The 13,572-nt window shown below is 39.7% G+C and overlaps 1 protein-coding gene across 2 annotated transcripts in view; it reads right to left on the bottom strand.

Moving 5' to 3' along the window:
* LOC128253520 (hemicentin-1) overlaps positions 1 to 13,572 on the bottom strand; it is a 92,464-nt gene that overhangs the window by 7,521 nt on the left and 71,371 nt on the right. For both annotated transcript variants that reach the window (XM_052981976.1, XM_052981977.1), the window contains exons 6-8: positions 11,258 to 13,447; positions 9,710 to 10,225; positions 1,782 to 2,150 (exon numbers count right to left, since the gene is read on the bottom strand). In XM_052981976.1, coding sequence (XP_052837936.1) covers positions 1,782 to 2,150; positions 9,710 to 10,225; positions 11,258 to 13,447 — 3,075 coding nt within the window. The remainder of the gene's footprint in view (positions 1 to 1,781; positions 2,151 to 9,709; positions 10,226 to 11,257; positions 13,448 to 13,572) is intronic.

Below are 13,572 nucleotides of genomic sequence, written 5' to 3'. Positions count from 1 at the left end.
TTAAAACACTTGCGGTGTTATTGGCATCACAATAACACAAACCACAAACAACAAAAACAAAAACAAAATTAAATAAAACGTGTTGAAAAGGACAATTTTTGCATACCCTTGTGTTATTTTGCTTAGGGAACAAAAACAAAACTTATTTAGATTTAAATGTCAACTTGTTGGATATTTATTAGGAGTTTTAAAGAATATTATATATTGTTTTCCAAGAAAAACCAACGTTTCTGAATTAGTTTTCGACCGAAAACAAAACCCTCAGGTTTTATTGACTTTTAAAATAGGGTGTTTATTTTTTTCTTAGTCTGTGTTAGTAAAAAAATCCTGTGTTGTCAAAAAAATCAACTTTCTTGTAGAATATAAAAACAACTTATTTTTTAAACATATTATTTTTCAAAATGATAAACCAACATTTTTGAGCTAAATTTACTACCTCAAATTATGCCCACAGTTTTTATTATTTTTTAAGATGCAGTTTTTATTTTATTTTTTTTAAGTAATGTTATCAAACAATTTGTGGAACACTAATTTCATAGCCTGAGTTACAAAAGGATGCTTTCTCAATAAGATTGTAACTTTCTTGTAGAGTATACAAGTAATAAAACACGCATAACAACATGGGCCATGCGGCCGAAATGGATTCCGCAAAAATTTGAGCACATACACACTCGCACACCCATAGACAATCCCAAAAAACAAGCTGTGTGGGAGCCAAAGGGCATCGCCAGCCCCAACCCCAACCACGCCCCCCAACATCCTGCCGCCCAGTTCTGGCCCTTGTTGATTTTGATGCTTTTGCTGCGGTTGGTGTTCTGTGCCCGACTGAACTTAAAGTAAACTTGGCAAAGACTTTAAGCCAAGTCCAAATGTTCGAACAGCATATTGCCGAATATTACTTATTTGCAAACATGTCCCGATGTCTCGATGTCCCGCCCCCTTTGACCTTTCATAATTAGCATGGAAAAGGGGCGCAAAACATTTTAGACTGCCAGTGCTTAACTTGTCATAACTGAAAGCGAGCCAAAGCCCAAAATGCCAACAGAAATGTTTGCCCCTTTCACTTTCTTGGGTCCACACTTTTTGACATAGGCCAAACAAACCAACTGACAGAATGTGGAAGCCAGGACCTTACTCTTTTCGGACTAGGACTGCCTAAAATGCTAGCAGCTTAATGTGTCAGAAAATAGAAACTTTGGCTCGTTGGGTGGTTAGGTGGTTAGGTTCTTAGCTTTGGCTCGGCAAAGTTTATCAATCAAAATTGGGGAAAAGTTGCTCCAACAAATCTCTTCGCAATCTATGTGTAATTTTCTGCTGTTTGCTTTGCTCTCATTATTTCATCGGAATTTATTCACTTCTTGTTCACTTAGTTTTGATGAATGAGTGAAATTTCTACTAATAAGTTTCGTTATCCCATGTCTATTTTCAAAAGTAATTTCATCTCAAGTCTTTCGATCCGATATTTATACAAAATATTTTCATAATGACTTTCATGTAATTTACATTAAGAATACCCCATTTATTTTGATTTTTTGGGCCGACTTCTCCAATTGTATATGCTTTTCGACTGAACGTTCGTTCTGACATTCAGATGTTCAGTGTCCTTTAAAGTAGGCTATCATTTAGTCTAGTAATATCTCTTAATATTTCTCATGTACCGATTTGCTGACAGTTTGATTTATTTGTCGCTTTAAACAAACACTGACAATTGTTTCAATTAATTTACATTTAGAATACCCCATTTTTATATATTTAATTAATATATATTCAAGTTTACTCACCTAAATGCTGATCGACTCGCTTCTTGGGCTTCTGCACGGATGCGTAGGGATCGCTGCAGTAGTCCTGCCGGGACGGATTTTGGCTATTGCGCAAATTGTGGTACTCATCGCCCACTTGGCTGGGCGTGGCCGTCAGGTGCGGATAGGGGGCGTAATCATCGACCGCCCCGTAACCTCCGTGGGTCAACGGATCGTATCCATAGGCGGGCTGCTGCTCCACATACTGATTGAGGGGGGCCTGGACCAAACCCTGTTGGTTGCCCACCGCCGCAGCCGACATCTTCACCTGCCACAGCGAATCCTGCGAGTTGACACTGCCGCCGTTGTTCGAATTGGAGTAGTTGTTCTCCATGTAGCCCATGTTCACCCCTGGAAAAAATCGGAAAAAAATGATGAATGAGATGCAGCATGTTGGCTATCCTTTCACAGAGTTAGTTAAAAAATAAGGAAAACTTTTAGGTGACAAATAAAAATTTGATATAAAATTGCAATGCATCATCTTCCAATTAAGTAAAATTTTAAAGAAATTTAAAGGTTTTTCAGTTTTGAACCATTTAATTTAGGAATTTTTTATAAATTCATTTAAAAACATTTCATTATTTATTTACTCAAAAACATACATAAACAATACAAATAATGAATAATTTGCCATTGAATTCCTTTAACTGAAACCTCATTATTTAGTATTTTAATGTTTTACTATTTTGTTATGATTTATCTTATAATTAAATTTTAATTATAATTTTTATCATTTAAAAAAAAAAGGCACCAACCAAGTAGTTTTTTCTTCCAAAAACATACATAATCAAATTAATTAGTTAGTAATTCACCATTGAGATCCTATTATTTTAATCTCAATCGTACACGCATGTAAAAGATTTTACTATTTGGCTCTGTGCCAAGAAAAACTTTTGCACGTTGGCAGTAAAATAAAATTTAATTAAAATTAAGCAAAAGTTTGGTCGCCAAAACAAAGTTAAAGTTCTCTTTTTGGGGGGAAAACTTTTGGGCTGGATTTTTATTGATTAACACATAAAAATGACAGGGGCATAAAATTTATTAACTTCGACTTGCAGACAAGGCGTAATTAATAGTTCATCACATTGCGCATACGCCGCGTGCGCCACTTAAAATCTATTCGAGCATCGTAAACCCTTGAAGAGCCCCGAAATTTTCCCAGTTTGACAAATTTTTATGGGGTAACCGGATGGAGGAGCCTTTGTGTCCTTCGACAAGGAGCAGCTGGTGTTTCCATTTTCCCACTTTTCCACTTTCCCACTCCTGCCAATGAAGACTTTTCCATTTTCATTCATTGTTCCCTATGCTTGCTGGTGCGTGCTTGCTGCCTGGGCGCATTTATTATTATTTTTATATCGTGATAAATCACTCATAAATATTAAACGCACGCTTGCCGACAAACAAAAACTTTTTTGAATTTTTAGGTGGCTGCGAAAACATAGTGTGTGTTCCCAAAAGTATACAATCCTTGGAATTTTAGGGGATTTGTCACAGTTGAACGGATTCGCAGGGCTTTTCATTTTTGTTTGTTCTTGAGTTTTTAGAGAATCAGTTTTTGGGTCTTCTATCAATTTTTCTTTGTGAGCATACTAATTTACTTCATTTTACCTATTTTGAAATTTATTTAAGGACTTTATTATTTTCAAAATTTCTTCATTGCGTCCCAAGATGCATTTTCTTTTTGAGTGGGCTCAAAAAGTCTGCAATAAAAACGTTTGACTTCACTGATTTTCCACAGATTAAGTGTCATATTTTTGAGGGTCTAAAATAGCTAGTGATTTGGAAAATATCCTTAACCCGGGCACGTTGCGTGTGCCTTTTTTCGGCGACCGTTTTTATGGCAAGTTTGCGCTCTTTTCGCGTGTCCTCAGCTGGAACTGCGACTCGGTTTTAGGGCTCCCGATTTTATGCCTCGTTTTGGTGGGCGTGATAATTTTTATGATTAGCCATAAAACTAAAACAGTAATAATATTAACTTCATTTACATTTCATGCGGCCAACTTTTGTTCTTGGCTCTTTATTTGCTCAGCCAATTTGCATATTTGCTTGGGTAATTTTATGCCTCAACATTCTGCTTCATATACATTTTCCAATTGCAATTAGGGGGAGGGGCAGGGGAAAAAAAAAACAAGGACCAAAACTTTTCAATTTGATAAGCATCAAATCTTTTGTCGGCGCGCAACTTTTGATTGCTCAAGTTTGCCAAAAATATTTGACCGAAATAACAAAATTTCCCTCTCCCTCTGGCTGATGAAAATATTTTAATGCATTTCCATTGTCTGGAGGGAAACAACATTTTGCATACTCCTTATTTTTTATTTTCTTAGCAATTAAAGTTTGTCAAAGTTTTGTGCATTGATTTGAGCAAATAACAACAACAGTTGCGGCATAGTTCTGGCCCAGTCACGCCTCCATTTTCCCCAGTTTTTCGCCCCCAAGCCCCAACAGCTTATTATTAAGCCCTGCCCCCTCTCTCTCCACTTGGAAAATCTTTTCATGTAAAAGTGCTTGGGCTGGAGGAAAGTTCTCCCTCTAATTCACTCGACAAACTTTTCAACCGGAAGCGCTTACAATTATGCAACATTTTTGTGCAGCAGCAACACAGCAACAGCAACAGCAGCAGCAGAAGACGCACAATAAAAACAGTTTCAAATGCCATTAACGGTTAACTAAATAGCAGGCCGTGGCTCTGGCACCAAAGGGTTAAGGATGGTGGCCAACTTTTGCTGCCAGTTACCCGGCTTCTCCAACTGAACTCATCCGAACTGAACTCAAGCCCAGTTCGGGATTTTCAGGGTGTTCGGGGTGTTAATGGCAGCAGTTCGCTCCCTATCTGGGTTTCTTACTGCACACAGAGAAAATTAGTCAGTGAGCTTTACATTAAAAACAGCAGATTGTTAAATTAAAATGCCAAAATGCTTCTTTAGCTTTTTAAATAAACGCTAACTAAATTTAAAGATCCGTTACTAAATCAATTACATTAGTGTAGCCCTTTGTTTGTCATAATTATTATTTTATGTACTTTCTTTTAGTTTATATAAATATTACAATTGTACTTGGTAAAAAATACTAATTATATCTATTTAAGATATCGTAAAATGGTTTTGTTTAATACATTTTAAAGCTAGCATTTAAATGTTTAACATTTGCTGAGATATTTAAATGTCTTTAATATTTGGCAACATTTTTTTTTGGTTCCATTAACTTTAGTCAGAAAAAATGATATTATTGCAGATACATTTAATTTAGTTTTCACTTCAAGCTAAAAGAAGTTTTTGCAACTTCTTTAAAACTCAAAAAATGAAAAAATTAATATCTATGAACCATATGTTGGCCAATGTTATTCTTTTTTTTCTAGCCATGTAGCAATGATTTGCCCTAGGATTTTCCCTTGGATTTTCTTTACGATTTTCCCCTTTCCCGGATGACCTTTTCCTTGTTGCACTTTTAATTAGCGACGCGACTCAGAGACTTCGAGAGTTGAGAGTCGGAGGCTGCTTGGCATTTGCCCTAAATGCGCTTAAATTTAGCAGGCACAACACGGCCTGTATTTTGCAGGAAATGGTAGCATGGGAAAAGCGGGGGGTGGGAAATGGTGAAAATGGGATAGACGCACTAGTGCCGAGTTCCTGCACTTGCCGTGTTGCACTTTTCCGCCGCTCCATCCGCTTTGCCTGCATCCAGCTTCTTTTGTGTGCGTCCAAGTTGGCCCAAAACTTTGACTCGCGCGCTGCAACAGCTTCAGGTTCTCAGATTTTTCTTCTTTTTTTGTTTTTTTTTTTTTTTTGGAGGGGGTAATGAATGAAAAGCCTGTGGGGGCGTGGCAGGGAAAGTGAAGTAACTTTGTTAGCGAAACTCTCTCCGGAATTTTGCTTTGTTGTTCCTGATCAGCTGGGCATGACTGAATTTTTGGCCCAAGAAAGTGTGTTGGGCAAAATGCAGCGACAGGTCAAGGGTATTGATGGTTTTTAGAATAATAACTCAAGGCACCTGCCTCTACGAGTAGAATTTACCAGCGATTCGCCATTTTTTCCCTGCTATTTCTACATTTAAGCCAATTAGTTGGGCCAGCTGCAAAAAACAAAAGCCCGCAAATTGGAACTCAGAGATGGTGTCTTCAAAATGTTGTTTGTGTGCGCTGTGGGGTTTTGGTTTGTTTTTGGTTTAGTTTGGGTCAGTTGGTTGGCCACTCAGTCAGCTGTGCCAAGGCTGCCGATGACCCCCTTGAACCCATCGTGTTAGCCCCCACCCCCCTTTCACTTACAACTGAATACAAGACAAACATGTTCGAGAGGCAATCACTGCAAAAAAAAAGATAATTGAGTCGAACAAAGAACCAAAACACTAAACAAAATTAGTAACTAGATTTTGAAAATAGTTTAAAATAAAAAAAATGGAAAAACTTTTAAAAACAATAAAAAGGATTTCTCAGATAGTTTTATTTCTTGTCCCAAATATCTAATTATGTTCTGGTTTGAATTATTGAACTTAAGATTCCTATTAATTTATAGTTCATTTTTTTGCCTGAAATTTCTTAGAAAAATTCTTGCAAAATTTATATTGGCTTTTAAACCAAACAATGCTAAAAGGTAAACATGATAAATACATTATTACAAGAGTAAGAAGTAATTGGTATTTAATAAAATTTATTATTTAAAACTGTTTAAAACCATATTTTTTGATAAAATTCTACAGTTTTCATATATGTTTGGAAAAAAAAATATTTTTTTTTTCGATTTTTCGCCCACTTTTACATATTGCTTTGCCAACCCTCTTTTGGGCTTCGTTTTTAGGGGCACGCCAAACTATTTTGCGGCTATTTGCTTTGCGGGGCTGCATTTTAAGCCCAGAACAGAACTGTACTGAAACTGAACTGAATGGCACACAGTACCCTCAGAATCGCATTGAAAGCACCCGCGACCAGAGGAATCCCAAACAAACCAAAACCGAACTAAACCAAAGCCAACTAAAACATGGCAGACATTTGTTGGCCCGACGCGTCGGTTCATGGCTTTATTTATTTAGCGCATAAATTTACCAAGCGCGAGATTCCTTCTGTTCTTTTTTTTCTTCTTTTTTTTTTTGGCCCCAGCTATTTTATTTCTATATTTTTATTTTTTTTCCACTCCGTATTCGATGGTTGGTTGCCTCTGCTGTGTGTGTGCGACGACGACATTTGTTTGCATTTATTTGGTTTTCCAAATTCCAGCTGCTTGTTTTGCTGTGCATTTATTTGCGGGAACATGTCCTAGTCGTCGTCTAGCCGTGGGCGAATTCTATATGTATTCCATGAGCACCAGAACCCTACTTTTGATTCTGCGCCAGGAGAGTGCAAGAAACTTTTCAACAAGTCAGAGCAGGATAACTTTAAGGTTGAGGCTTTTAAAGTGCTGGTCTACTATTCAATAATATTTAAGAAATATTTTTATTTAGATATGTGATTTTAGTTATTTCGGTTTGAAAAACCTAATCCATTTATGTACTAATACTTTTGACATATTATTTTAAAAATTCCTTTTTATAACTCTGCACACAATTAGCTTAATTTTTTAGTGCTTTTCCAAACGCCACACTCCTGTCCTCACTCCTTTTATTGGCTGCACTTTCACTTGATTATTTTTATTGTCGTTGCCGGTTTACATGCAAAGTTCATTATGTTTTTGGCCTAGGTCGAAAGCAATTGTGGCTATGGCTCAGTGGGAGAAGGGGTATCACAGGGGGGCAAACTCAAGGGGTGGCACGCCAAAGGACCTGAATTGGGTGGCCGTTAACGAGCCCGAAAAGTGCAGGCAACTACGAAAACGAACCACCAGAACTCTCAGTCGCAGACAAAGTATAAAATGAAGTGGTTTTTACACAGAAAAAATATTGCAAATATACATAGGTCAATTAATTTCAAAATTTGGACTAGTAATAGTAAATTAGTAATTTAAAGTTAATAATATGTATTTTGTTCTAATAAGAAGAATAAGTAAAAAATATGAATCTTTTGAATAAATTCCTTCGTGAAAGTGTTATGAACAATGGAAATATATGTTTAAGCTGCAGTTAATATCAAGCAATTGGATATAAAAACCGATAAAAATAAATTAGACACATACATTTTTCTCAGTGCCAAATAAGTGGGGAGTTTGGGCTTTTGGTAGAGCATCTGCCAAAGGACATTTTGTTTGGGCGCCGTGTGTTTGGGCTCTTCGCCTGTGGCTGCTCTGCTCCTTAAGCGGCAATTAGCGCTCACAATGCAACCGAGGAGGGGCAGGAAAATGGGGAAAAGGGAGTTTTCCCAACACTCTGCTTCCTTTTACGTTTCGTGCACTTGCAACCCTTTATTATTCATGCCACTTTCACTTGGCAAATTAGCTGTTACTGCAACTCCTTCTTTTTCTCCTTCCACAATCGTTTTTAAATGCAATTAAGTGGCAAAACCACCCCACCCGGCTCCCCTCTTCTCTTAACCCCTTAATGCAACGTGGTCCTTGCCAGACTAAGCGCCTTAAAATTTTAATTGGCCTTCGAAAACAATTGAAACACGAAATTGGCAAAGCAAATTGCTTCTATTTAGAGGCTTAACAACTTCAAAAACTAAATTTAATTGTAAAATGTCCAATTATAGGATAATTTCTCATATCTTGTCGTGGTTAAAAAAAAGGCATTTCTAATTTGCGCAACCTTTCTTATTTTCCTACCCAAGTTGTTGAAAGGTTAAAACCTTCCAAAAGAAACAAATGTGTGTGGTTGAGTGGGCAAAAAAATAAACGAAACCCTGAACAATTAATAATGAATTGTGTAAAACCGCTGAGGAACAACTGGGTAGGTTTGAAGAGCAAACTTCAGTCCAGTTTTACGCATTCAAACAGAGAACAAGAGTCATGGTGTAAAGAAAACGGGGGGAATCCCCCACTTGAAGGGACTCCAGAAAAATGGGAGGACAAGTGGGCGGAGTGGACGTAACGATGAATGGACGACAGCAACAATTGCAAAATGGAAAGTGTATTACAAAACGCTACAGACCAACAACAAACAGTAAGAGGGGAAAAAAACCGTAGCAGCAAATGTTGGAACGTTTAGAAAAAATTGCTGTTTCAACAAATTTACAACGGAAGTGGAAAGTGCTTTTTCCAGGTGCGTAGAGGGGGAGGGAAGGGGGGCGATGTGTCAGAGCACAAACCGCGCGCTTGATGAATGCTCTCGACGCCATCGATTTGCACTCAACTCCATTTTGCACTTTTCCCATTTTCAGGGGCAGCATAATTTCGGACTAAAAAAAAAACACATATTTTCCTTTTAAACGTCAGCACGGATTTCATTTTGTGCGGAAGTGTACGTATTTTGTGTGGACAATGAAAAATCACCGCGACCCAAACTGAGGTGAGCACCCCGAAAACTTTTGTATTTTCTGGGCACAAAAAAAAGGGACTGTAAGGACATGTCCCAACCGGAAGTATTTCTCACTTTGGTTTTCGATCTTTTAGTTTTCCTTTTAGCACCTTTAGGTGGGTAACACTTAAAGTTACAAAAAGGTATAAAATGTTTGTACATGGCTAAATCTATAATGACAAATATCTTGTAACACGATACTGCATTACATAACATTAAAACAAAATACTAATACTCTTAAAAAAATTGACAATTCACAGAAATAAATTCTATATAGTTATATGTAGTTTCTATAAAAAATTCTATGAATTAATTTTTTAAAAAATAAAATGATTGTTTTTTTAAATAAAACAATTTTAACGCTACTTCAAATGCGCAATTCCAAACAAAACGTTTTTTAAAAGAATTTACATCCTCCAAACAAACAATTAACGTTAGATTTGCTATAAAGTAGCTATCCCATTTTTTTACATGTAAAGCTATTCTTTCGCCTAAAATTGAAATATAGCTATATTTATTTTTCTAATACTTACATTCATTTCCGGACATGGTGTGTGCGTTGAGACCAGGTATGCCATTCACGCCGACGCCGCCGCCTCCCATTCCGCCCACGCCCACCACTCCGCCGCCCATGCCGCTGACCACGCTGCCGCCTACGCCCACGCCCACGACGCCGCCCCCAAGGCCAACGCCCACCACCCCACTTCCGGGGTGGTAGCTATATCCGTTTTGGGTGGCATACAGGGCTGTTTTCTGATCCTCCATGCTCAACGCCAGATCCATCGAATGCTCCAAGGCCTTGTTGTCCAGCCCGGAGGCGGGATAATATGGGGGCGGGGCCTGATTCTGCTGGGCGGCCACAATCGAAGGTCGCACCGAGTCCATCTCGTAATCCTTGGCAGCGGCGCTTTTCTTCGATTGATTCCGCTTGCAGCGACAGAACATCAGGATCAAGCCAGCGAAGAGGGCGAAGACCACGCAGGACACAATTATCGCAATCAGAGTGGGCGTGGCCAGGGCACTAGCCTCCGCGATATACGGTCTGCCAACTATTCGCACAGGGAGAGAAAAAAAAAGATTAATGATATAATAATATAAAAGCTTATATTAAATCATGTATTTATAACAGCTATAATTCTCTTGACCACGAAAAAAAATTTCTTTCTTGAATTATTAGTTCAACTTTGGGGACTAACTAAGTAGCTATCCGATTTTAATAGTATAAATAGTATAGTATAATTCTCCCTTTTAAAATTAAAATATTAAAGTCTCTTTAAGTATGCAATGATAAATAGAAACGTCGGCTTTCCAATTAATATATTGAAATTAGGGATTTAAAAAAATTTACAACTGCATACTTTTCAAAACCTTTTTAATTGATTTTAAAAAGCCAGCGATTTACCTTACTAGGTTTGTTTATTAATTAATATTTTAACATTTACTAATTTAAATTTCTGTCTAAATAATTTAAAATAATTTATAAAAGTGTCTAAGAATATGCAATAAAAATAGCAACTTCATCTTCCGAATGAATTTAACGAAATAATGATTTAAACGTATAGAATACTTTTCGACACCTTTTACAATTTATTAAATTAAAACTCGGTCTTCTCGAATCTTTTCCAATCGAGGATCTTAATTTAATTCTTGTTTTTGACTCTGTAACCGAGAACGAGATGAAATGAAGCCATGAAAAATGCAACGCAAGGAGTTGAAGTGGATGGATGAATGGCTTGCTGAATGGTCGGATGGATGGATGGATGGATGGATGGATGGATGGATGGATGGTTGGTTGGTTGGTGGATGGTTGGATAGATTGTTCGCAGTTTGAAAGATGGGTGGCAAGAAGGAGGGTGGAGAGGGGAGGAGACCACTGCGGGATGAGTGATTGATTGTCCGCCGGCTGCCGGTCATTCAAATACTGCAATTGCTCGTAATGGCTTTGCATATAATGGAAATCATCAGCATTGGCAGGCGTAGCCAGCCAGGCAATCTTTTCTATTTTCCTTCAAAGTACACCATACATTTACCATCCACTTTACGGGTATAAAATATTTATTTAAATGGTAATTTGTACTTACTTTCAGCATCCGTGTAATCGCCGCAGTGCTGTGGATTGGTCCTCAGGCACAATTTGACTCGGACAGTGGGACTATTGTCATCCTCGAGGGCCAGTGAGTTCAGGCTATTGTCATCCTCGTCCTCGCTGATGGTGTGACCCAGGGCACGACCTCCTCCAATTCTTCGGCCTCCGATTATGCGGTCGATGATCTTTTCCTTGTGGGTGGGTCCATTGCCGGACAACTGGAGATTATCCACAGTGGCCACCACCTCCCAGGCGGCCATTGCGGTATCGCCATTGACCATGGACTCGACAACGGCCACCAGGGACAAACAGGTGGCACCCACATCGATGCCCAGAGTTCGAGTGCTGGGTTCATAGGTCACCTGCAACGGTGGCGGTATTCTGCTGACCTTTGTCGTCACCAGGATTTCACTCGAGTAGGGTGAGTTACTCTTGGGATTCAGCGCCTTCACCTTGAAGGCATAACTCTGATGCTGCTCCAGCGACGTCACTTTGCAGGGAATATCCCGCTGGCAGTCAACTTCTACCCAATCTGAATTCAAGTTGGCCAAATTGGCACAATCCGGTATCAGTTGCTCTTCCCTGGGCATGGCCACACGGCGATAGCTCACAAAGAATTTCGTTTTGCTCAAGCCACCATCGAATCCGGGATCCCAGCTGAGGGAAACATAATTGTGACCTACATCGTTGGCCCTCAAATTGGTGGGCTTCTCCGGCGGTCCTTTCTGCTGCAATCGAATGGGTGCACGAATTGTGTCCAAAGTATTGGCCACACGACAGGTATACTCTCCATAATCCGAATGAGTAAGCGAATTGATCTTCAACACCGAAGTATAGATATCATTGTTATCGGTGGTTGTGCTTATTTCGTAATGACCATCTGATGACATGGTCAAGGGCGAGGGATTATTGCCAAATTGCCATTGAAATTCGGGTTTGGGATAGGCCTGTACTTTGCACACAACCTCAGCGGTTTCTCTTATATCAAAGGCCACTTTGTTGTACTGATGCAAGACTATGGGTTCATGTTCTATTCTCAATTGCATGGAAGAGTTGGCAGAGTTTACTTCGTTTTGATACAAACAGGTGTACAAACCACGATCCCCCGGCACCAAAGCATTTCCATTCGGCCTGGCCTTGCCCCTGAATTTCAGCTGACTTTGCACCGTGACCATGCCATTGAGGCCCTGATCGGGATTGGTTTGGACTTCATATAGATTCTCTTCGGGCAGTATTTCCACGGCATCCTTGAGCCACTTAACACTGGGCGCTGGCTTACCCTTGGCACTGCACGTCACCGTATAGTCAGTGTCGGCCACTCTTCTTGTCATGTGCTGCTGAAGCTTGGCCAAAAACTGCGGTGGCTGATGAATCTCCAGCGATATGGTGGCCATCATTCCTATGCCCAACTCATTCACCGCATGACAATGATACTTTCCCTCATTGCCCAAATGTGCCTTCGGTATGGAATATTGGGGACCTTGAGCCAGGATTTTCTGCGTGCTGGAGAACTCGCCGTCCATGTCGCGGAACCATCTGTACTGGGGCACAGGCCATCCCGGTGGATTTGCCGAGCAGGTCAGGGTCACTCCATTGCCCACATGAACCACCGGTTTATTGGGCGTTATATAGGCCTGTCCTGGTCGATGACGCACCAGCAGGGCTACCGTGGAATTGCCCACTCTTTCGCTACGCTCCATCCCTTGACTTTGCATTATGTTCACAGCTCGACAGATATAGTTGCCAGCATGATCGGCTCGCACCGAAGTCAGGGTTAGTACGTCACCATTATAGCGGAAATCGGGACTATTTTCCTTCAGCCATTCAATGGTCACTGGAGCTGGATTGGCGGTGACATTGCAACGAATTGTCACCGTATCACCCTCTTCAGCTTCCCGGGTTTTGGATTCGATGACCACCATGGGGGGATATAGAATATCCAGTATTAGCTCCTGTTCTCCAGTTTTACCCAGACCATTGTCCGCAATGCAGGTGTATTTGCCAGCGTCTTGAACACTCACGCGATGGATCGTGTGAACTAATGAGGAGCTGATGAAGCGTCCATTGCGATTCCAACGGACATTGGGAACCTTTGGCTTGGCATCCACGTTACACTCCAGTTTGGCAGTCCGGTCACGTTCGACCTGCAAAGGATTGTCGGGTCCAACCTCAACTCTGGGGTAATCTGAATGGGGGAGAAAAAAAAGGAAAAACAGCGAAAATTAGTCAAGTCACACAGGCAAAATCCAGCAAATCAAAGCAAACCGAAGCTGGATGAAAATTAATAAACACGCAGCATTTTTGGCATAA

The sequence above is a fragment of the Drosophila gunungcola genome, assembly GCF_025200985.1.
Source record: "Drosophila gunungcola strain Sukarami chromosome 2L unlocalized genomic scaffold, Dgunungcola_SK_2 000037F, whole genome shotgun sequence".
Taxonomy (NCBI): domain Eukaryota; kingdom Metazoa; phylum Arthropoda; class Insecta; order Diptera; family Drosophilidae; genus Drosophila; species Drosophila gunungcola.
Note: the sequence above shows the minus strand (reverse complement) of the source record. Positions and strands in the feature narration are given on the sequence as shown.